The 25,626-nt window shown below is 39.7% G+C and overlaps 2 protein-coding genes across 2 annotated transcripts in view; one reads left to right on the plus strand and one right to left on the minus strand.

The window, feature by feature from the left end:
• The window catches only part of INAVA (innate immunity activator), a 44,116-nt gene extending 31,428 nt beyond the window's left edge, over positions 1-12,688 (plus strand). Inside the window, exons 5-10 of the mRNA XM_070939686.1 lie at positions 718-949; positions 4,038-4,091; positions 5,175-5,409; positions 6,834-7,007; positions 8,299-9,022; positions 12,413-12,688. Coding sequence (XP_070795787.1) covers positions 718-949; positions 4,038-4,091; positions 5,175-5,409; positions 6,834-7,007; positions 8,299-9,022; positions 12,413-12,505 — 1,512 coding nt within the window. The 3' untranslated portion in view covers positions 12,506-12,688. The remainder of the gene's footprint in view (positions 1-717; positions 950-4,037; positions 4,092-5,174; positions 5,410-6,833; positions 7,008-8,298; positions 9,023-12,412) is intronic.
• Positions 12,689-20,441: 7,753 nt separating this feature from the next.
• Positions 20,442-25,626, minus strand: part of KIF21B (kinesin family member 21B) — a 40,932-nt gene continuing 35,747 nt past the window's right edge. Inside the window, exons 28-34 of the mRNA XM_070939687.1 lie at positions 24,882-25,018; positions 24,314-24,494; positions 23,592-23,756; positions 22,927-23,044; positions 22,088-22,258; positions 21,243-21,439; positions 20,442-20,541 (exon numbers count right to left, since the gene is read on the minus strand). Of these exons, the coding sequence (XP_070795788.1) occupies positions 20,442-20,541; positions 21,243-21,439; positions 22,088-22,258; positions 22,927-23,044; positions 23,592-23,756; positions 24,314-24,494; positions 24,882-25,018 (1,069 nt within the window). The remainder of the gene's footprint in view (positions 20,542-21,242; positions 21,440-22,087; positions 22,259-22,926; positions 23,045-23,591; positions 23,757-24,313; positions 24,495-24,881; positions 25,019-25,626) is intronic.

Raw genomic sequence — 25,626 nt, forward strand, 5'->3', positions numbered from 1 at the left:
TGCAGTATCCTTCCCCTGCCACGCCCACCAAGCCACACCATGCCCACCAAGCCACGCCCACAGAACTGCTAGTAAAACAATTTGAATTTCACACTGACTATGCTTTAAAACAGTGTTTCTCAACACTGGCAATTTTCAGATGTGTGGACTTCAACTCCCAGAATTTCAAAGGTAGTACGCTGAACATGCTCATTTGAAAGTTGTTAAAAACATTGATCCCTCCTTTTCTTCTTTTTATCTGTTTTTCCCATCCCAGACAAAAGCATCCAGCCAGAAATAATCATTGAAACAAACAAACAAACCAAAAAAAAATGCTATTTCTCTTACGCAGCAAAGATTTCCTTGCATGACCAGTGTCAACCCTAATTCACACAGATTGCACTAGCCTTACAAAACATGGCTGGCATTTGCTTCTTTGGAAACCCCCAGATCAGGTTACAGTGACTAAGTGTATTGCTAGAAAGCATTTGAAACATAACTAGGTAAAAAAGATGTATCATATTTAATTACCAAGATGTCCACAAAAGGAGTCTTTGGAGCAGAGAATGGGGTGATGATGTCAGACCTCTGCTGACTTCTTCAAGGAGTGACTCTTAAGTTCTGACGCTTTAGATCCCCCTTCCATTCTCTTTAAAAGGCCAGTCACACCACCCCTTGCTAAGGACCACTCAGGAAAGGCAGGTTTTTGGAATATACTTTCCCTCTTTTTTTCTCCAGGATCCGCTGAGCACATTAGAGAGAGATCTGGCTCTGCAGCTGCAGATTGCTGAAGCTGCTCGGTGTCTTTCCAAAGAAGAAAATCTTGCCAAGCAGGTTCGAAAACGGCGGAAAAGTGCTGTTTTGAAAGAGGAAAAGAAACTGAAGGAGTTGGAGCAAGCGCTCAGTGACTATCGCCTGGCATCCAAACAGCCGTCCCAGCTAAAGACCATTGCTCCAGCTTTATTAGAAGGTAGGTGGAATCAATCTGGAGCAGGGGTGAAATGCTCTTGGTTCAGACCAGATCACCTGATCTGGTAGCGATGGCAGCGGGTGGTTCGGAGAACCGGTAGCAAAAATCCCTGCGCCCCCCCCCCCACCATGCCCAGCTGAGCTGCACAATCATCAGAGGCTTTTTTTTTACTTTTAAAAGCATTATTTCTATAACCTCTTCAGACGAAAAAATGCTTTTAAAAGTAAAAAAAAAAAGCCTCTGATGATCGCGGGACTCAGCTGGGATCGTCAGAGGCTTTTCAAAGCATTTTTTTCTGCAACCTCTTCTTGGCCGAAGAGGTGGTAAAAAAAATGCTTTGAAAAGTCTCTGACGATCCTAGCTGAGTTGCCTGAACGGCAGAGGCTTTTCAAAGTATTAGAAAAAATGCTTTGAAAAGTTAAAAAAAAAAAAAAGTTGGCCACGCCCACCCAGTCACATTACCCCACCCACCCACCAAGCCATGTCCACAGAACCGGTAGTAACAAATTTTACATTTCACCCCTGATCTGGAGCATGGTTATCTAATTCAGTACAGTCTCTGAAATTCATTTTTGTAACTCCTGCTGCCTCCTCCAGCCACACCACTGAATTTTTATTCCCTGCTATCTTGAAACATGAAGTATGTAAAAGCCAAGCATAAACTTAGCACAGTCCTCAAGGAAGTAAAACAACAACAGTAACCCCACCATCAAATCCAGCCCTAGCCATGATGTGTTAGAGCTGTGCTCATTTTGCATCATTTTTCCTAGGACCATTAGGGGCAGCTTACAGGTGGGCCACCCTTCTGTAATTTATACAAATGCTGCACTGAATGACTTTAAAATACCTCTTAGATGGCTTGGAAAGCAAAGCTTCTAAGTACACATTTTGGGGAGGAAGCCTGATACCAAAAAGAGAAAAAAAAGGCCTGAAAACTTAAAGAGGTGATGGTAATAATAATAAATTCTATCAAGGGCAGGCTAATTGGTTTATTCTGTATAGCCACTACAGAGAATAAAATTAAAACCCCTTTTGACTGAAGATCTAAAAACCAGGAGGGTAGAGGCAGACACAACAAATCTCACAAAACCTTAAGGACTAATAGTTTTTGTTAAAATAGATTTGTTTCTCTTTAGGCTGCCACAAGGCTCTTTGTTATTATGAGGAAGTGGGTTTTGAAATTAGAAAGGTTGTCAGGAAATGAGACAGAGGTTAGGATTAAGTACATGTCCCTGTAAATCATAAGAAACAGGTTAAATGAACTTTTGACAGGCAGGGCTTGGGTGGAATTCATCCCAGTTCAAAGCAGGAAGCTGACCTTTTATGGCTTCTTCCTGCTGTGATAAGCTACCAAGGGAAATTTTCTGTAAGTGGTTGCCAAAGAGAACTCAAGAAAAAAAAAAAAAAAGCAGGGAGAGGCAGCTGGAGGAGGAAACATGTAGAAGCTTGCTGTGAATGATTGACGTGAAGCGCCGTGGCATCAGATTTAACCCTTAAAAAGTCAGTCACCTAACTTAGCTTCCCAAGGAATACTCCCTAGGAATTCTGAAAACTCTAGTGGAAACATACTGCAAGGCCCTGTCTGGTAGAAGGTTCATTTAGATTCTTCTTTGGTCTCTGTCACTTGCTTGACAGTAAGAACAATTAATCAGTGGAACAGTCCATCACGAGGTTTTCAAGAAGAGATTGGACAAGTCATTTGTCTGAAATGATATAGGATATAGGGGGTTGGACGAGAAGACCTCCAATGTCCCTTCCAACTCTGTTATTCTGTTATTTTTGCAAACAAAAATGCAATCTGGTGAAATGAGAAGTAAGCTGTACTGAACTCAGTCTTACTTGCATAAAGAATAAATGTATTTTGGACTTCAGTATTAGACTCAATCTTTGCTCATTCTTCCTAGTAGTTGGCTTTAGTATTATACTAGTTCAGATACTCTACTATGAAAATAGCTGTATTGAAACTATATTTGCATTCATTGGGGTAACTGGATGGCTTCTTATATACCACTTCATTGCTTTTTGCCCAAGAATTCCATATGGTAAATATTTGCAGATGAGAATTTAGTGTTTTCTTTTATATCTTGTACTATTTGTTTGTGGTATCTGGAATAAAAAAAGGCAGCTTATTTTAAATTAGACCATTGAGTACTGTCTATGCAACTGCTTCTCAGGTTTCTAACAGGGGTCTTTCCCAGCCGTATCTAGAGTTGATCGGGTATGAACCTATACACAAAGAGACTCTTTGTTGAATGGAGGACAATAGTTTGCGTAAATTGTGCAGGAGGTCTTATTGACTGAATGAGATCATCTCTCCTCCCCCATCTCAGAGTCCACCTTGGTTGGACCATAAAAGGAAACTAGTGGTTATTAATATCTACCTGTTGTTTCAGAGTGAACCCTATGTAAGCTCTTTGAAATGAATCAGCTTAAGGGCATTTCTCTCTGAATTGCCCTCATGTCTCATCCGCACTACATCTAAAGAGTAAAAGAATTTTGAGCTATTAATTCACAATTTGATATTTTGACTGTAAGGAAAAAATGCTGCCTGAAATGCAAATGCAAATCCTTTAGATTAGTATTAATTCGCTTTATCATGGACTGTTTCTTTGAGAAGGGTAGGTTTGTGTACATGAATGCTTTGCCTTGAATGATGTGGTTTGGGTTGTTGGAGTTAGCCCAGTACTAATAAGATAAAAACTTTTGTTGTCCCTTCTGTGGTTCTTCGTGGGATTTATGACTGCATATTTCTAGTGAGTGTCAGAAATTCTAATAGCTGCTTGGAAATCTATAGCTCAAAGGAGGCCTGATTTTTGATGTTTTCTCTGATGACATAAGTAACTCAAAAAGCACTGCTGAAATTGATAGAATCTTTAGGAAGAACAACCCCCCCTCCCCCCGAACTTCTCAACTTCTCACTTTTAATTACGCAGTGGGGGTGTTTATGCTCAGTGATCACAGAATGCTGGCCGGGCCGGGGACATGGCAAATAAGTGGAAAGAATGAATGAAATCCAATATCTAGAATCCTGAAAAGCAAATGGCTTTGCAGATCCCATTTACAGTGCCTTTCCCCATTTCTTCTTAAGGGTTCAGTGCCCCTGATGAACCTTCCTTGTTGGATGTGACTGTGAGAGGAGAAGGTAAGTTAATTAAGTATGACTCTATTGGCTTTACTTGGGATGTTCTCCCGTTGCGTGCAGACCTGAAAAAGGTCTTAGGGCCGTAATGGTGAACCTATGGCATGCGTGCCACAGGTGGCACGCAGAGCCATATCGGTGGGCACACGAGTGTTGCCCTAGCTCAGCTCCGGCATGCATGTGCGTGCCGGCCAGCTGATTTTTGGGCCTTCTGGGCCCACCGGAAGTCAGCAAATGGGCCATTTCTGGCCTCCGGAGGGGATAGGGGATATCCGGGGGGGATAGGGAAGGCTGTTTTCGCCCTCCCCATGCTCCAAGAAAGCCTCTGGAGCCTGGGAAGGGCGAAAAACGGGCCTACTGATTACTGATAACGGGTCTATTGATTTTCCGTACTTTGGTATCTTTGAACATATTTTGTTACATCATTTTTGCATGGTAATGTAATAACATTCATACCTATGCTTCATTACTGTATTTTACATAAATATACTTTTTTGCCCAGTCAAATAGTTGTTCAGAGGGAAGGCTGTTGTTGTAGCTCATCATACACATACAAACACATACACACACACACACACACACACACACACACACACACACGCACGCACAGCAATCTTTTTCACTCTGGGGATGGTGAAGTTGCCGTTTTTTAAATAATATTTTTTTCATGCTGGAGTTATGATTCCCAGGGGTTTTAAGAATAGTTTTCCCTGGCAGAGGCTTAGTAAGTAAACATTCAGACAGCTATTTTAGTCATTTTTAAAATATTTATTTAAATATTCTGCTGCTGTTGTTTTTATTTAATGACATTATATTCAGCTAAAGAGATTAGCTATTTAATCGCAACTCTCAGAATCATATCCAGACCATGTGACTAAAAATTTGCCTGCAACAGTTTACTAAGCTTGAAGGCAAGGAAGGATGTTTATTATGGATTAGTGAAATGGTCCAAGTGTGCTAAATTTAATGTCCCCCTTTGTTTTGATTAAGGGCTGGTAAGAGAGTGCAGATGTATAAGGTAGTTTAGTGGATGTTTAAAGGACATTCAAGTTTGTAGTGACAAGCTATCATCCTTTCTTTTTAAAGAAGCCCCTGTGGTGAATCCTCACCTTCCAACAAAAATTACACCTTGGACACAAATCCAGTCTCACCACAGTCCTTCATCGCAGCTTTCCCCTCTTGGCTTTCTAGAAGATTCAACTCATTATCCAGCTGCTGAAGTGGAGTCTTCTCCCATCCAGAATAGCCCTTGGAAAGAAACTAGTTTGGACAAGCCCTATGAGAAGCCCAAGAAGTCGATGGGGTCCAACAGCACGCTGAGGTTAAACTTCTTCACTAGATGTTTCTACTGTGCTTTTCTCTTTGTTAAGTTGTCTCCATTTGACTTCAAAGAGCTGAGGTGAATTCGTGCAAATCATAATTTATACAAAAGCAATACAATAACTTGCAAAGTGTACTTGCAACTGTTGAAGACAGGCAGGTTGAATTAAACTTTCTGGTTCAAATCTCAATTTATTCATTGATTCTTAACATTAACCTTCTTTCCCCACTATATTAAAATTGCACTAATCTACCTTGTTGCATCCTTTATAAGAAAAGATAAGAAAAGTGTCATCAGAATATTTTGTATCCTGGGTGTATCATTCATAATATTTTACCTTGACTAATAATCACTGATAACAGTGATAGACATCAAATATTTAATGATGACTATTTTTTGCAAGTATCACTTACTTGTGCGCCTACAGATGAAATTATGAATTAGCATAGTAAATTGGTAGTTAGATTATTTTGATTTGCAATAGGAAATGGATTTACGGAAAGTTGTGGTTCATTTTAACACTCTGATTTTAGTATAGCGATTAAAAAAAAAGAACCAATTCATATTTTGTGGAGATGTCATATTAAGAGCATTTCCTGAAACTCTCTTTCCCTGCTCCTGCAATTCAGGTAGATGGAAAATTGGAGACATCATCTACAGGATTTACTGGTTGTATCCTGTCTTTTTAGTGTCCATCTTTAATTACAAGACAAATTCATTACAAAAATCCATTACAAGACAAAATATTAGGGAAGTTAATGGCCGGATAATGGCAATTTAAAATTATAATTTTGAATAAGACAATTAAAAGATGCCAGCATGATTTGGCATATTGCAGGGAAGAGATTGTTCCACAAGATAGGTGCCATCATGGACACTGCCCTCTTCAATGTCAATTTCAGACAGCAAATTCCTGTCTTCCCCCAAAATTGTAGATGCCTGAAAAGGTAACCTTATTTTGGGTAATCTGGTCCCAACGAACGTGGAGCTATCTATACTCATACTAGCACCTTGAATCTAGCTGGATGGTGGACTAGCAGCACTGGTGTAATATGTATGGAAATCCAGTGAGTATTCTGTTCTGGCCTGGTACTGATGGAAGCACCTCGTCTCTGCCCAAAGGCAACCCCATGTATATAAGTAGTCCTTGATTTATGACTATATTTGGGATCAAAATGCTCTTTGAAGAGCATTGACCCAGACTATCAGAGTTAGCTAAACCTGAACAGTTGTTTTATTGACATCCTTGAGTCTTCAGTCTTTTCTTTTGCTTCTATTCTGTTTCAGAAATAATGGGAAAGAACTACAGTACTTTTATGGGCTGTAACCAGTGGCCCTTGGTTTGCTTGTAGAAAAATAATGATAACTGGAAAGTAGACAGAAAAACCGTTTCTTACTTTTTATCTCATTGTGTTCTGTTATAGCACAGCAAGCATAATGTCCCCACCGGCACTCAGCCCTTCCATTCACAGGGCAGTTGAGACACATCTGTGTCACTTAGATCCTCCTAGGAAGCTGGAAGTAAGAAGACAGGCTGGTTCCAGTGCTCCTCCAACCCCAGAATTCCCGGGAAGGAGAGGACAGTCTCAGCTGATAAGGTACTATATTACAAAGCTTTAGCTACAGTATATTGAAGTATTCCTATGGTTTAACATGCTTCAAACATGGAGTTTAAACTTGATTGTGATAAACACATCCATCATCTGACAAAAATTAAAATATAAAATATAAAAATAATAATTACAAATAAATAAACTCAAAGGGAAGACTCAATCGACCACTAGGTCTTTTTCTGCTGTCAGATTTCTATGATTACCTTGCCTAATCCAACAGTGGATTTTGACAACAAGCAGATACTTTAAAAGTATATTGTAGCAAGAATAAATTAAGTTCATGCAGACCTTTATCCCAAAATACAGAGCCTTGAGAATCTTAGCTTTCATTTTTAAAAAAAGTTTATAGTCTTTAATGCATCTGAAGCTAGCTTTGCATGAGAAAACAGTGTTTAGCGAATACAGTCAGCTAGAAGGAGGAGGCCAACAGAATAAATATTATAAGCAAAATAAATAGTAAAATAAACAAATAGATGGACATTGGAGGGGATTTAAAATTGCAAAATTTTGATTGGAATGGAGAGAACTATACATGGCATATTGCCCTGAAATGAGAGATGTGAAAGAAAGGTGAAACTTTGAATATAAATATCTTTCTACTTATTCATAGTTCCATATTTATTTATTTATTTATTGTCATATTTATATGCCAGCCTTCTCCCGAGGGACTCTGGGTGCTCACAGCATAAAACAACCCAACAATAAATGGAATTAAAATGTTAAAATCCGATTTAAAAACCCCAAATGCCCCAAATTAAAATGCAAGGCAAATCAGGGAATTTGCTGAAAGAGCCATGTCTTTAAGTCGGCGCGGAAGTGCGGAGGTCGGGGGCCGTCCGGAGCCCAGTGTGTATACAAAATAAAAAAGTAAGTTATCCACTAAAAAAGTCAGAACTATACCCTTAAACATTTCCTTAAAACAGGTGTATCCAGGCATGGCAACTTTAAAACCTGTGGACTTCAAGTCCCACAACTTCTGGCGGGGGAATTCTGGGAGATGCAGTCCATGAGTCTTAAAGTTGCCACGTTTGGGCACCCATGGTTTAAATGGACATTTATGGCTTAGGCGTGAGATGAGATAGGAAAGGCCAGTCATAAGTAGAATGCATAGCAGACAGAATTAAATGTATGGAAGTTCTGAACTCCATGTGTCATGAGTGTTTGTATTAAGCTACTCAAGGTTTTGAGAAGATAGTGTCATGTTCCCACTTTTTCCCAGAATCAAACAATTGCTTCTGACATTTGCAGCCTTAACTAGTTTATTCTGGCCCCACAGGGTATGTTCCACTCGGGAAAGTTTGGAATCCCGTGGAAGAAGTGCACTACCCAGGCGACGCCCCACCTACTATACCGTGACTGTCCCTGAGTTCTGTTTCTCTGCATCAAACCCCAACCCTGCTCCGAAAGCCAATTTTCACTCTGCTTCAGAAGATAGCAGTTCAGATGTCTCCAGCATCTCTTACACAACATCTGCCGGCAGCAGCAGCCCAGACATTTCCTTTATGAAGCCGGCATCTATAGTGTCCAAGGAGGAGCCAACGCAGCTGTTCCATAGCCAGGTCTGCAAGGGACAAGAAGCAGAATACCACCGTCTGTGTCCTCAGAACCTGCGTTCAGGGCCAGGCTTTTTTCCTGCCACAGAACATGTGCCCAGTGGCCACCTGACTGCTGGGAGAGAGCTCTGCCGTGGTCGGCCATCTTTTCTCTCTGGCAACTCAGCTCACTTTGCCTACAAAGAAGAAACGGTGCCAGTTAAATTCCACAGGTCAGTTATATCCCACAGCAGGGTAGTTCGTACGCCATCCCTGAAGGACTTTGTTCCAGTGGGTCCACGGGTTCTCTCCAAGGCGGCAGTGACAGAAGAGTTAAAATCCTGGCACGAACGAACCCGGCTGCGCAACGCGCGTCCACATTCGCTGGATAGGCAAGGAACTTTCCGTGTGCGCAGTATGCCAGGCAGAGAATTGCATTCTCCGTGTTCCTTGGGGCATACAATTCAGGTAAGAATAAAGAGCAGCTCTCTAGGGAGAGGGGAACCAGCATCTTCTTAATTCTCTCTGCCTTGCCCCAACCTGGCAGCTTTCCTACTGCAAGGACGGTAAACAAAGTAATGGGTTAAGTTAGCCAGTGTTGTTGAACTTTTAAAAATCCACAGAGCCAAGTTAGTGTGGGTTCTCCACTCCTGGCTTATACCATCTGGATACACAAGAAAAAACAACTAAACTTAAGTAAATGGAAAAAATGGTGGAGGAGTGCTTTCTACTGAATTTGATGAGTGCCAACAAAAATGGAGAACAACCCATGATGCTACCTACCACCAATGCATCTTCCTTTTGGATATAAATATGCAGGCCAGGAAATTATCAAGGAAAAAAAAATGCTTTTTATTCCTTTTGGAAATCTTCTCCAACTGCCTCCCCAAATTTGGGATACATGAGAAAAAGAGCTTATGAAAATTTCCAATTATTTTTGTTTTAAATGATATGTGAAATTTATAAAATAATCAAAATCAAGAGTCAAAAGAAGTAAATCACTATAATCACCACCAACAATGAGGATATTACTTTAGGTTCATTTTTGTTTGTGTAAACCATACTTTTTAACTACATAACAAAGCATACTTTTATAAGCAAGCTAATTTATTTATGTAGAATAGGCTTTATGATATGACAGCTTCATATTTGTAAAATCTGTTAGAATCTGCATATATTTCTATCTACTCCCTTCCCTTTTCTGTTTTTCTCTCCATTCACGATTTTCAGGTTATTTTAACATTTATTTGATATGTGCTGCCTGACACTATAATCACTATGTAGCAATTTTTTTAAAAAAATTATAGATTAAAAAGTAAATTAAAAAAAGAAGGTAAATAAAAAAGAAGAGCAAAGAGCAAAGTCTGCCAACAACTCAAAAACATACACAAGCACACCACAAAGGGCTTCATCCACCTTAGCCCAGGGCCTGAGAAAACAGCCAGTTCTTTAATATTAGAGCTGTGCCTTCTAATATTGTGCTTCAGAGTTGTTGATGTTCTGTGAGTTTGGTTGTTTTCTTGCAGACGTGTCATTAGCAGACAAGATAAACATCATCAACACAGATGATGTTATTTAGTTGACTAATGAAATGTTTGCAAGACAACAACCAAGCTCACAGAACGTATATGCAAGGACCACGCAGTTCAACCCTGAGCTACAAATATCAGTATTGTGCTTGTGATACCACCTTTCCTAAAACAATATTTTAAAATGTCCTTTTCCAAGTAAGAGATATATACAGATATACAGGAGGAGGAGTTGATGTTCAGGACACTTACGGGTCATCAATGTCAGTGGGGTTACTTAAGCCTATGACAAAGACTGAAATGATCAGATGATAATTTTGCCCACTGCACTTTTACTGAACTCATCCCTGATTTGATAAATCATATCTATTTTTCAGTTTAAGTTTATCTGAAACTGGTGGGAAATGGTTAAATTGCACATAGGCTCCTTTGTTTTGAGCAGCCTTTCTGAACCTAGTGTCCTCTGGAGACTTGGTCTTCCACTCCCACAATTCCATGCTAATTCATCTGAAGGGCATCTGATGAAAAAGCTGCTTTTGAGGGTTATGGCAAAAGCCTTGCCAGATAAACTTAATTTGGTTGATCTCAAATGGCCACACAAAATCAGACCAGATTATTAGTCAGGTTCCAGATCACCAAGCAATGCAGGGCTGTAAGCTAGAATGAAAAGTTGAAAAAGTTGTCCTGAAAGAAGGCAGGGGCAAATTTTGTGTGATTGACAAAAATGATCCCAATTTCTGACCATTGCCATGTAGTCACCAGTTGTCAAGTTGGACTTGAGGGACTATTTATCTCTTATCTTTGCCATGGCAGAGGATTCTGGGAATGCTTTCACTACCTACTTTCAGAAAAGTAGTCATTGAAAGGAATCTGTGCGGTATGGATCATTTTTTGTTTGTTCTATATTTTTTTCCCCCTTCAGATGTGTGAATGTTTCATAAGGAGTAAAACTTTCATCTCCTTGGACATCTCCCTTGCCTGCAGCGCAGGCCCACACCATGCAAGTGTGAGCTTGCCCTTGGTTTCCTCCTCTCATAATCCCTAATGCTTACCTTCCACTCCTTTGAAACAGAGCTGCAAAATTGTTATCCTAGGAAGTGGTTGCATGAGCTAGAAAGGCAGGTTCTTGAACAGCTCATTGCATTTTTTCTAATCTGTTTTAAGTAGAACACTGAAGCCATGCAGTAATGTCATGGAAGAGTAACCCTTCACAATGCTCTACCACCAGTCCTGAAAGTCCACTATTAAAATCATGTACTTAACTGGATGGGTTGGTTTGTGAGCTTTGGAGTTAAGAATTCTAGGCACAAACTTAGAATCCAACTGCATGAAATCTGCTTCATGTTTATCAGCCTGAGAAATACTGCTTACACAGTGTGAGCATCACATTAAATGGGCTTTAGTCTATTACATATGCTAGTCTTTAAAATTCTCCCACTGCTTCTTGAATTTGCCACAACAGGCTAATGTAGCTGACATTCGCCTGATATTTGGGCCATTGACTGTGAATGAATAGAAACCTGATAGGTTTCACTTCAGTTGTGAAGTATTTTAGATAATAACAGATTAGCAGACATTTCCAATTCTTGATGTTTCCTGAGCTCTCATATCCATAGTTGTTTGACTGCACAGCACTGCAAGTAGAATGGGAAATTCTAAAATATAAATTAGTGATCTGTAAGACCCATGCAGCCAGCTAGAGTAGCTACTCTATTGCCATGTTCCTGAATTTTCTCGTAAGAGGTGCTACTGATTTTAGCAGTGGAGTACATAGGAATGGTCCATCTGTTATGCCATCTTCTCTAAATTAGTCTTGATGTTAACATGCAGGCTGTTGGGCACACAGTTTAAGGCAGAAGGTAATGTAATTATCTCCATTTGTCACATACTTTCTCCCTCTCTTTTAATAAATTAATTTCTTAATAGAAACAGATGGTTAGCTTCCTTAGATAGTGAATTATAACGTCTATCCCATTGAATTCTATAGCTTCATGTTATGGTGATTTTATTATGGTTTTATCTTAATATTTTATCTCCTATATTGTAGTGTGTGTGTTTGTGTGTATGTGTACACACACACACACACACACACACACACAGATGCTTTATTTAAACTAAATTTGTATAACATGATTGCATGTTCTCTGCAGATAAAGTAAAGGTAAAGGTTCCCCTTGCACATATGTGCTAGTCGTTCCTGACTCTCTGCAGATGCCTTACGCTAAATAAAAATAAAATAGATGAATTGTAGTGGTAATAGAGTAAATAGGTAATGGGAAGCCCTGCTAAAAATAACAGTTTTATTAAAGGTTTTCTTTTGAACTTTCAGGTACCTCGTATCCATATCCTCAAACGCTCTCCTGAAGGAGCCCCTGTGCAGGTCTACGTCCCAGAAAATGGAGAAATCATTACTCAGGTTTAGACCCTGGAAGCATGAGCAGGATGATTACCTCTTAGGCCCTTGTCTGGGAGGGGAAGAAGAGGCCTTAATTCAAGTCTTGACACGTTCTTGCACCTTGTGCTCCTTCTATTTGGAAGAGAAACTTTGGGACTTGTTCTGCAAGTTACGTGAGACCGTGTTCCTATGATGAATTGAAACAGTGTACTGATGACAACAGAATTTATGTTTCTTGTATTATGTGAAATATAAATCAAAGTAACTAGGGTTTGTCTGCCTATTTATTCCCTTAGGTCTGTGCTGGAAACAACTTTAGAGTGTCTATAGATTATGGAAATGAAATTAGTGTAGGATTTTTGTAGTCAGAGCTATTTCTGACTACAACTTACTTTCTGGTGGAAATAGAATGTATGTGTACCTGCCCAGGTTCCTTCCCAATTACTGGATTTGCTTTCTTTGTTCCGAAAGAAAGCTATCCAATGCAGCCAATGGTACTTCATGCTCTGTTCTGTTATTCTGCCTTTCTTTAGACTAATGTAATTCACAAATCTGTGGACCTGTGTATGAATCCTTATTTTCAGTTTTAATGGAATTTTGTATTAAAAAGAGGTCCATTTTGATGGATGAACTAAAACATATCGCTCAACTTTTGTATGCAATCCTCATTAAATTATGGAACCGGGGTTGCCTATATAGAACAAATTGCATGTCACATAGCTGATAATCATCTAGCACTGAGCCAGACAACCAGCTTTAATTTTATTGCAGAAGAGATTAATGACTGGTTTATCGGCTGTAGGAAAACAAGTCGCTATTTACTGACCTCTTTTGCAAGAAACAAGATGGTTTACATAAAGACAATACGCAGAGCCAGCCAGAAACTAGTCTCATAGGTTCATACGGTAATTCAACAATAAACTCGGCAATCTTAGAGTTGAGCAACATATGTGTGGAGTAGCTAACCTGTGGCGATCTGTGCCTAATTGGAAACACTTGTTGGGCTGTTTTGTTCCAAAGATGGACTAAAACATGGTTCCTCTGGGTAGATGTTGGTCAGGGAGGGGAGAAGCAGGAAAAAGCCAAGTCTGAAGGCATGTGCAAATTTGTGGTGGCAGTGACAATGTAAGAGGACAGAGAAGGCACTGGAAAGATCAGAATCAGGTGGGCCAGTGCCACATTGGAACTTCATGATGGTAGCTGAGCGAAGGCAAGAGAAGAAGAGGGCAAAGTATCCCACTGTATAAAAATTACTCCACAATCCCTCTGAATGCTGTTTTAGCAGAAACTTTAGCCAATGGAAATGTGGGTTTTGTTCCTACCAAGCCGCAACCAATCCAAAACACTTGGATTGAACATTTTCCCTCCCGCAGTATTTTCTGTATAACCTTACAGCAAAGTTTAGCCTACAAGGTAGAAATAATATTCAATCCTTCTCAAGGGTATATACTACAGTTCTAAGTTTTGGTAAATTATTAGTACTGCCAACTATTTTCCGGTTTTTCTATGCCTTTTGGCTTCATTAAAAGTAGAAATCAAGCTAAGGAAATGTTCAACCTATTTACATTATTTTAAAAAATTGTCGGCAATGTTCTGATGACATGTCATTAAGATATGAAGGGGAAAGAGAACCAGAAGACAGCCTTTTGCTAGTAATTGTAATTTTATATAAATATTAGAATTCAGCTTCTTCAAATGACATTTTTCTTACCTCAATTACTCTGTATGTCAGAATTCAAACTTGTCCATTTTTCAAACTTTTTTTTTTCTTCCACAAAGTGAAAACTAATACCTATGGAAAAAATCTATTTCACTTCAACTTTATATTAAAAATTGCATTGAGTTTGATTCAGCCCAACCTAGAACCTATATTGCCCAGATCTCTGAAAAGAAGTCTTTGTGAACCCTGAATGATTTACAAAAGGCAATTTGTATAACAACAGTGGTGTCAGGTTACAAACGAAAAGAAAAAGAAAGGAACACAGTCAAACACGAACCTGGTTTGTTACTGCCTGCTTTACTTCTCTTCTGGCACGCACTGACAATCGCAAAAGGAAAATCTTTTTAGGGCTACTCGCCCATGCTCCCTACCACCTTTTAAACTATAAGCACCAACCAACCAATCACACGCACAGCTTCCTCCCACATGACCCGGAAATGAGAAGGCACGCTGGAGCTGACAAGTGGTTTTGAGTGTCATGGGGCTGCTTCATTCCTAATCACTAGAAATGTTTTTGTATCATTCATCTCACTTTTCACACTTCTGGTTTTGTGCACTCAAGGAATAGTTTAATAGTCTAGAAAACATTAAAAGAGTAATAAGCCTGCTACCTTAGAATAAGTGTAAACTTTCTGTTGTATTCTTCATTTGAAAATTGGGGGAGGGGATAATTTTGCCTGAACACATAGATCCGTGATGGCGAACCTATGGCACGTGTGCCACAGGTGGCACGTGGAGCCATATCTGTGGGCACGCGAGCGTTGTCCTAGCTCAGCTCCAGCATGAATGAATGGCCAGCTGATTTTCAGGCCTTCCGGACCTACCAGAAGTCAGGAAACGGGCTGTTTCTGGCCTCCGGAGGGCCTCCAGGGGGGTGGGAAAAGCCATTTTTGCCCTCCCCAGGCTCCAAGAAAGCCTCTGGAGCCTGGGGAGGGTGAAAAACAGGCCTACCGGATCTACTGGAAACCTTTTTGACGTTGCGTGCCAAAAGCGGGGGGAGTGCAGGGGTGTCGCATGCGCGGGGAAGCATTAAATTATGGGTGTGGGCACGTGGGTGTGCGACCGCCCCCACTCCCCCCACTTTTGGCACGTGATGGTGAAAAGGTTAGCCATCATTGACATAGATGTTAGAAGGCGATAAGCGTTTGGGAAAGAGAAATGTCTTTTTAAAGTTACTTTTTCTCCCTTCAAGGCCATTCCCTATGCAGAAAACTTTCTATGCAAGGAACAAATGGTAAGGAATACTGGAGGACTGTGAGCTACTTTATCAGATTAGGCCTCTGAGACTGAAGTTCTCCATGTCTGCTCAGGGCTATTTCCAAGTTCTTCGCTATTTTTAATCCTTGCATTTGTTCTGTAATAGCTCAGGGATCCAACTTCTCAAACCCGCAAGCTTCCGATTTAATTTTTTTTAAAAAAACTTTGCATTAGACTTTTAATGTAAAAACCAGACCTGGGATTTCAGTTGAATAAATTTATTACTAGGAGGAACAAAAACATTCATTGGAAAACCATGTACATCAGAAACTTTAAATAACTTACATTATTTACACAGAGGTATAAAATATTACATACATTGTATCCTTACATGCACACGCGCACACACAGACACACACATTCACACTTAATACCATTTTGCCAGATGACACAGCCCTCACAGAAGCCCCAGACAAGCACCAGTGTTTTCTATGGGTAAAAAACCCGACCTTTCAGGATAAGGAAAGGCACCTGTTGTTTGAAACAAAATTTCAACCTGGTCACATCCAGGTAATGCTGGGACTGCAACTAAAACAATCGTCCCAACCCTAGACTGAGGTGGCTAGTGTACATTAGTACACAATCAGTAGGCTTCTTAAACGGAGAGTTTAGCCTTAGGGACAACATGATAACATGTTCTAAAACATCCTTGCAGAGCTGCAAAACCATTATTAGTCTCATTAGTCTTATTACGGTAAGCTGTTTTCAGTTTTTGAAAATTATGAGAGAGAGGAAATGTCCATTGTTGCTTATTTTGTATCCTCTCAATTATGTGCTTCAAGTACAATCAACAGTAGGGTAAATTATATTTATTAAACCCAATAAATCAGCTTAATTACCCTTCTACTATATCCATGGGATCAGAAGTATTAAAAGAGGCAAGGTTCACCCTCCCCTCTCCAAAAAATGGAGAATAACCCAGTGCCAAAGGATAAGAAAGAAAGAGCCACCCAGAACTCTATGGCAAATATGGGCATATGGGCAATTTAAGAAGGAATATGTGGCTTCCATAACTTTCCTTGAATCTGAGCTGGCCAAGTGAGGAAAGATGGAAGCTGAACTTCTGGAGGACCACAAATCACACAATCCTTTATTTAACCTATAAAAAGTATCCCCTGGCAGATAGATTTACACAAATACTGAATATTAACTTTTGTATGCTTCATATTCTTCTAAACAAATAACATGGAGTCAATGGAGAATGCTGAGCTAATTCACAATCTATTCAAAGATTTCTGCAGGCAAAAACATTCAAAAGGGATCACAAACTTCAGTAAATAGCAAAAAAAAACAAAAAAAAACAAAAAAACAAAAACAAATTGGGTTCCATGTGCAGAAATAAAGATTGTGCTGATTTTCTGGAAGATTATCTTCTTCCAATCTTGGAATCGTATGACCCACCTCCCCACTCAGTTTAGAGTGCTGAGTTAAAATAAGACTGCAAAAGACACCAAGATGCAGTAAACACAGTGCAGCCTTAATATGTAAAAGCTCCCTCTGAGATTACACAGAGGCCAGATTCCTTTCATCATACTCTCCTCTTGAGCTTAGAAATTGGGACCAGTGAAACTGTGTGTTTCCCAGATCAATTCAAGTTCTATTAACAACAACAACAAAAAAAAAACCCACAACAAAATGAGAAAACACCTTGAACCATGAGGTAGGTTAACTCAAAACAAGCTCTCACCCTCTTAAAATTGCAGTCACACACCTTTCTCTGCTACCCCCCTCCCCTTACCCCCAATTGCACAAGACAAAACACAGAATCATTTGAACACCTATTTAGAATTACAATGCAACTTTCCACTTGGATGGAAGAATCAGCAGCTTAAGTGTAGAGAAAGGGATTTTCATAACACAAATGAATGGACAGAATTCCAACCTAATCTGGGGCAGTAGAGCAAAGACTCCTACAAACTAAAAGCAGAGCTGTAGAAAGATCCAAAGCATCCAGAAAGCAAATTGCTTTAACCTGCTGGTCCATATTTCCCTACTAGCGAATGGCTTTCCCAAGTCTGCTGCTGAGTGATCAGTTTAAATCCTCGGTCCTCTGATGGAAGAGTACAACACAAGTTAAAAGTTTTAAGGATGAATCCTATAACAATGTGAAGAGTGCTTGATCAATCCTTCAGAGAGGCTTGGGCAGCCCTGCTACATTGCACACAGATGAAAGCTTCTACGCAGTGATGGATCTTCGAGGGCTTAAGCCAATGTTTGCTGCTAAAAATCAAGTGCAGTGAACAATATCCTGTGAAAAATTCAAGTTTCTAAACACAGAGCATCAACTTTTATCAGTTTGCTCCTTATTGTGACATGGAAATGTGAATGTTTGAAAAAGATGTAAACAACAACAACAAAAAAGATGCTGGGGGTGAGATTAAGAGGGGCAGGCTCATTATCTCCCCAGTAATACAGGAATGCATTGCAACACCCTTGTGCTTAGCATTTCAAATCTTCCTTACCCTGTTTGAAAGCTGGAAGGGAAGGTTCCACATTTTTTCTGTTCCCAGACAAAGGAGGAGGAAAAATGTCCTTTTTCCAGTGATAGGGGACAGTTGATTTCTGCAGTCGCTGCCATTTTGTTACCGAAATATAATAATTTGAGAATGGGAAGAGAAAGTGGCATGTCCAGGTTACTTCTTTGCTGGAATTGCCAAATGATGGCATGAAGGAGAATCCTAAATGTATTTAATCAGTTTAGGTCTCTCTTTCTTGTTGCTTATCTAACATTTAGAAAAAAAGCATCCAGCTTTATAACTGGTATTCAGGAAACAACAAGCCTTCTGAAGTTCTCAAAGTTCATCAAATCAGTTACTAAATATATCGCTCTGTATCATACAATTGTTAGTTGTCTTTTTTCTTTTAATACTGTCATTCCAGGAATCTGGGAAAATCAACTTCAAGAGTATTTGGCAAATGAAATAGAAAACCTCTGGCCAATTCTGAATCTATACTGACCACTGAGAATCACTACATTATGTGCTCAAATTAAAGTGGCTCATTTTCTTGCATTCTCCTCCAATCCTTCCCCCTTTCAAAAAGAAAACAAATAGCAATTCACAGATAAACGTAAGAAATAAAAGTCAGTACTTCATAAATCCTCTTGAAAGACCAACTAGAACAAGGAATACCCCCTAAAACAGGGGTCTCCAACCTTGGCAATTTTAAGCCTGGCGGACAGTTGTCAAGGTTGGAGACCCCTGCCCTAAAACAAAACCATCAACTGGTAACCCTTGATTTTCTCTCTAATTATTTTCACTGTAACGTCTTATGGGCATAATCAGGATATAGGCAGTTCCTGGAGAACTGGAAACCATGGGAAAGCCTCATTTAATTATACAAGGATGAAAAATCTAATTCTGATTTATAAAATATTTTGACTCCTTTTTTTCAAAACAAGTCTATTTTGTAGACTTGTCAGATGGATTCTGGCTGAAAGAACCTCGGCACCTAATTTTGTCTTCTTTTTTGGCTCTATTTTACCATGGCTGCTACCATAGACATCTGACAGAGAAGGAGACTTGAACATGTAAACGGAAAAGGAGACTTCCTTTGCCCTCTCCAACCCATGTACTTGTCAGAAAACCAGGCACCCATCTCATCCTGAAGCCCTGGGTGTGAGAGATTAAATGCTACTTCCTAGCCAAGCTCCATCTTAGTCTTCTTAAGATCATAGCTGTTTTTTCTCAACTTCTAGTTTGTGCTGTTCAGTAGCTTCCTCGCACTCCAGAGCTTCACTGTGCAGTCACTGGGAATAAAGGTAAAAGGATAAGAATGTGAGGAATATCAGTAAAAAAACAAAGCTTGTACATTTGAAACCAAAGCATTACATGAAGTGAGAAACAGAAAAAAACTAAAAGCCAAATTATCTATTACATTAAATGTACTTTAAAATGGTATACTTTAAAATGGCATACCAGCACATTTTCATTTTCAAGGAAAAGAACTACAGGGGTCCCTGATCTGAGTCCTTTGGTGCTTTCCTGGTATAAGCCATCATTCTGCTTATCCGCAATACTTTCTATTTCTCCCTGAAGATGCCATTTTATTGCAAATTGCAACTCAGGGAATAAATGAGATTTGGCAGATCTGGAGGTAATTTAACCTCGCCCCCCATATAACTGCTTTTCCTTCAACATAAAATTGACTAACTTAAGCATAGTTTTATAAAGCAGGTTCACTAAAACACATTTTACATTAGTTTGGATACTATTATTTTAAACTGCCTATAGAGAAGTTTTAGGTCTCTCCCATCTTTCATGCTCCTGTGACATTCAAAGGCCTAGAAACTACTCTTGAGCTCATTATTCTATTCTGATACATGTGGAGGGGAGGCCCAGAGATCTTAATTTTTTAAACTAGATTTCTATTCCATATTTCATCTGGGAAATCCAGATGGTTTACTGATGGCTTTCCATTCATTTTATCCTCTTAGCAACAGCTTGGGCTGAGAGTGAGAGAGAGTGACCCAAAGTCACTCAGAGAACTTACAAACCTGAGGGTGGTTTGAATCTATATCTCCTCATCTGTAGTCCAACATTTTCATTACTATATCACACTGACTGGTTCTCATACTGCAAAAACCAGGCAGTGAATTGGAAGTACCTTACTGGAACCCAATTGTCCCTCAACACACTGATCCTGAACTGATTTTACTAGGAGCAACTTTAAACTTATTTCAGTATAACAGGTTTCCAAGTAAAGCACACACCACTTGACATTGGAACCAAATTGGCAAAGTTAGGGAAGAATAGGAGGTGCATTTAGGATGCCCATTTAGGAGGTAAAATAGGGAATGAATTCTCTCTTAGAAGACACCTTCACTTACTGTCCCTTCAAAGGAAAGAAAAGCAAGTAAGCATTGCATACCGTCAAGAAGCAGCTGAAATCAGCTCCCAGAGAGAGGGACAGGGAAGACAAAGAGAGGCAGGGAGGGAGAACACAGCAAGAAAAAGTAAGCAGGAGAGTAGAGAAGAAGGAGGAAGATCAAGGCAGACTGGTGGCACGGCCCTTGATGGCAAGGACGCGTCGTGGAAGGCAGGGGGTGAGCCCAGGCACGTAATTCCATAACTTTACCCGACAGTCACTGTGGCACAGAGAAAGAGAAACAGAAAGAGAAGGAGAAGAAGAAGAGAAAAAGGAAAACAGAAAAGGAAAAAAAGAAACATGGTCGGAAAAGTGGAGATCAGAGATTGCCTTAGGGAAGAAAGTGAATGATGTATTCTTAGTTGTTCCCACCCGTTCCCTCCCCCCCCAGGAGATGCACTTCTGCCAAGCATTGAGCGCTTGCTTGTTTTCCAACCCCAGCTTTGCCAGAAGAATCATGTCTTATAATGGCAGGCTACCAAGAATCCCCACTGCTATGCTCCTGGTTTCTGAATATATAGAAAAAACATTTAAAACTGCCTTAATCAAGTATGCATTGACTGATTCAGTAAGCTATTCAGATAGCAATACTACATTCTTTCAGGATTTCTTTTTGGGATCATTGAAGGTGGCTATTCACTCATAATGGCATTATATGAAGAAGCTATAAACAAAACAACTCTCATAAAAAATTCTTCTTTGGCTTAGAGATGAACAGTCAATGGCTGCAGCACTATAGAAAGTGGCACTTGATGCACAGTCAGTCACTCACCCGTGGCTCCTTTGGCTCCCTCCCTCAGTCTTTGGGCTCTAATGAAGCAATATTATCTTGAACACATCAATTATACATCATGGGATCAAGGCGGCAAAGCCTTTTGGAACCCCTCCCTGGATATAATAGGATTCTACTTAAACACTCACCTGGAAGCTGTGAAAATGTGCTTTGAATTTGTGCAGATGGCATTGATAGGACTATCATGCCCCTTGATGTCCCCAACAGGTGTGAAGTTGTCAACATTCCAGACCTTCACTGTCCCACCACGGCAGGCACTCAGCAGCATCGGCCGGCTGGGCACAAAGGCCAAAGCACAAACCCAATCTTTATGTGCAGGGATTTGCTGGAAACAGGAATATAGTAAATCAGAAAGGGCTCAAGTCTTGTCATAATAGCTAATTAAAGGAAGGAAATTATTGGATTAAATAACTCAGTTGATTACATTGAACTAAGAGGTATTTTTTTCCCTTTTCATAATTCTTGAAACTTTTCAAGATTTTCGAGATCAGTGATACAGAAAAGATGTGCTAAGGCTATAGAGGCAAAAATTATACCCTGAAAATGCACTAACTATTAATGTACTAATGCTAGGGAACAGATGACAGTGGGATGAATCAAATGGTCCCTGAAATAGTATAGCATCCTTTAGTAGAAAGGAATATTTTCTCTATTACAATTACATAAGCATTCTTCAAATAGGTTTTGGAAACCCGGGTAACCCTACAACTGACCCTACCGCACAACTGTATGTGGAGGGAAGAAGTGTGTCAGAAAGTGCCACTAGACATAAGGTAGTTCATTCCTACGATGCTGGATATAGTTTTGTAACATTAGTACAAATCAGATTCCATTAATACACTTAGCACAGAGGGACACCTTGCCATGTTATCTTTAACATTAGCCTAAACATCTGATTTGTCTCACTGCCTTTCCAAGCTTAATTCTCCTCCTCTTTTATTCCCCAATGATTCATAGCTTAGTATTTTGGTACCTGGATGAGTTCTTGTTGATCCAAGTCCCATTTCTTGATCCCATTGTCACGGGAACCACTGAAGAGTATGTCTCCCTGAATAGCTAGGCACTCAATCCCATCATAATGTGGAGGCTCAAAGTTGTGGGAAGGTCCAATGTTCCCACCGATACCTTCAGCAATTTCAAACATCTGCAAAATAGAACTTCTTAGGAAAAAGAGTAGCTAATTAAGGACCACTGTTCAAGTTCAAGCCTTGGGCTCAATATGGCACTTTGCTGTTAAAGACGAAGGAACAGTGATAGAGAAAGAGGACCATCTTCCCTTTCTCAATATTAAATTTGAAACAGGAAGATTATATGCAATAATTTTGGAACCGGAGATATGAGTTAGCTGGTACGGGCTTAGTTTGCATCTTTTGTAAGAAATGCAGTGGGGAACTAAATGCAGATATTCATTAGAACTAATTGTTATAATCACAGTTGTTGGATAGCTCCTATTTTGGTTTTCAATTAATTTCTTTGCCAGGAATTTATATAGAGCCAAGTTGCAAGCAAATGCTAACTGTGAGACCAAGCAGAGCTTAATGGAATGGTTTCATTTGCTCTTTAGTAATTTTTCATTTCTATTGCCTGAATGTGAACAGCCTCATCTTTCTCCTGGATCAGAAATTCTCTTCTCTTCTAGATGATACATAGATAGATAGATAGATAGATAGATAGATAGATAGATAGATAGACAGACAGACAGACAGACAGACAGACAGACAGACAGACAATCTGAAAGGAGAGGAACCAGACTGTCAATAATATAGAATGTTCCTGAATATGCTAATACACTCAACAAAACTTAAATAATACCTTAATGTAGTGATCCTTAGATCCTGTGACTACTAAGTCATGATTGCTTGCAGTCCTATTCACTGTGAGACACATCACAGGGCCAATGTGACCTGTCAGCTTTCCAATAGGCTGAAACCTATTTAACATATAAATAAGCCAATAAATAGCCAAACACTACAATAGTGATCAAATCATTATAGGCAGATTTTATCTGAGAAAAAGTATTCTTTTGCTCCTTCCCTGTACTGGCAACCCCAGCATGCACATTCTCTGAAACATAAAGCAATGACAATATACTTCAACAACTCCTTGTCACTCTCTTCTGGGCATTCTCATACATTGGTAACCACTTGTCTACTGTGGGCAGTGTCAGGAGTTGCTGATTGCTTATCCTGCTGTACAATTTGTAGGTCTATCATATTATCCCATATTACATCTCTCACTGTCCCCATTAACTGGGGATGATATGTATAGAAAATCATAGAACTGGAAGGGACTTTGGAGATCTTCTAGTCCAGCCCCTTGCTCAAGGCAGGAGCATTATACCATCCTAGTCAAATGGTTGTCCAGTCTGTTCTTGAAAACCTCCAGGCATGGAGCATCCACAACTCTGGGAAGCAAGCTAATAGTCCAATGCACTACAGGACACAGGTTAAAGAAATGATTTCTGTTTTCTTTCTGACCTGTTCAACTCCCAAATGCGGACAAAATTGCCAGTGGCTGCGTAAAGCATGGTGCCTGTGGGATTAAGTGCAATCTGATTGATCTGGTGTTCGCCTTGCACGCTGGTGATAGTTCGGGTAGTGGTCCCAGCACAGGCATCTCCAGTGATCACCTGGCCTGAGGAGCTAATGGACAGAGAGAGGGGGAGGGTCTGAAACATAAAATATATCTGACAAAAGTATGAATGGAGTTCAGTGAGAAAACAGTAGATGTTTGCCCTTACAAGAGACCATTGATTTATATACTGCAAACTCACATAACTAGAATAAATTATTTCTCAATCTTACTTGTCTTACTCACAATCTTACTCAATCTTACAATTATAGCTAACTGCAGTTATAATTGTCCAGTACAAAAACAAAAAGTAACTCATAGCTTGCTTTCTGATATCTTTCTCTGCAATAAGGATTAATTAACCCAAGTGATTAGAGCCAACAACGGGTTTAAACAAGATAAGACTAACTCTTTTCTTCTCAGTTGGCTTAAGAAAGCCAAATTTCATGTGATGTTAGCCAGATGGTTATCCACCTGGTTTGTTACACTCCAGCTTCCACAATATTCATTCAGCGCATTCAGCATATTCTAGCTGGGAAATCTGGAATTTGTATTCCTACTACATCCTAAGGGCATAGGGGATCTTGGGAAAGATGATTGTAAAGCATGCAATGCAGTGATTACTTACGTGAGAGTACGGATGCACTTTGCAGAATCACGGATATCCCATACTTTGATGTAAGAGGTAGAAACTGTGAATACCAAGCCAGAGTCACTGCAGTATTTTATGGAGACTACGTTATTTGGATGACCTTTCAAAGATGCAATTTCCTGTCCTGTCACTAAATTCCACATTTTGCAACTCCGATCTTTGGAAAGGAAAGAAAGCTGAATCAGAATGGCTTTTTCTTCTCTGTTGAGAAAAGAAGCTACTAGTCTCCAGTAAATTATAAGAGGCATGCACATGGAAACCATCACAACTGATTGGTCCAGGAGACACATATTCTTCTTAACCTGGATTCTGAAACTGTCTTAATAGAGGTGAGTTACAGATTGTCACCCACTTATTTTTAGGAGTATAGGTGACTCTGAAAATGTGTCCTCAAAAAAGGTGGATTATGGTATGAATCGATAGCTATCATAATAGACATATGGTTCCCACAAAGAATCCATTCAAATGTAACTCCCTTTAGAACATGTGTGCAGCACTATTCAATCCTTCCAGCATCTAGGTCATCAAAACCAGACAAACGTACCTTTGGATCCAGAAAATAACAATTCATCAGTAGCATCTAAGCACAATACTGGCTTGGTGTGTCCTTCAGCCACAGAAATGCATTGCAGTGGTGCTGTCCGGGCATTCCTGGAACCTCCCACAGGATTAATGATCCCCCTTGCAAGGGAGAAAACAAAACAATTAAAAGAGTGCAAGTACATTGTCTAAGTAGAAAAAAATGAAGCTTCTGATTTATGAAAGGGTGAACGACATCAGCAAGTATTGCAGGCCCAATTGGCAAAAGAAAGCTCAGGATCGTATTGGTTGGAAACATGTGGAAGAGGCCTTCATCCTGCAGTGGATAAGCAATGGCTAAAATGATGGTGATGAATCCGATTCTACTCTGGAGCAGCCACTTCACCTGTGAATATTGACATGCCAGAGAAGAATAACCTAAGATTGGCACTTTAGATCATCACCTGTAAAGTGATAACAACTATTACATGGTCTTGCAATAAAGAAGCTAAAGTATTTAGAATGTGTTTAGGTGTTAGAATGTAAAGATATTCATTTTGCTTGTTTGTTTTATTATATACTGATGGAAGCAAATGAAGTAAAAATATGTGATGCTATTCCATTGATTATTTCTGACAGAAAGTTTTTTACTGCTTTGAAAAGACTGAACTAAACATTACAGACCCAGAATGGCAACCTGCAACTGATGTAGATTTATATCCTCAATCTCTCTTTCTCTCAAAAGCTCCCAGAAAGCATTGGCAAATTTT

This window comes from Pituophis catenifer, unplaced genomic scaffold, assembly GCF_029215685.1.
Source record: "Pituophis catenifer annectens isolate HBS135680 unplaced genomic scaffold, rPitCat1.0.hap2 SCAF_3, whole genome shotgun sequence".
In the NCBI taxonomy this organism is placed as follows: Eukaryota; Metazoa; Chordata; class Lepidosauria; order Squamata; family Colubridae; genus Pituophis; species Pituophis catenifer.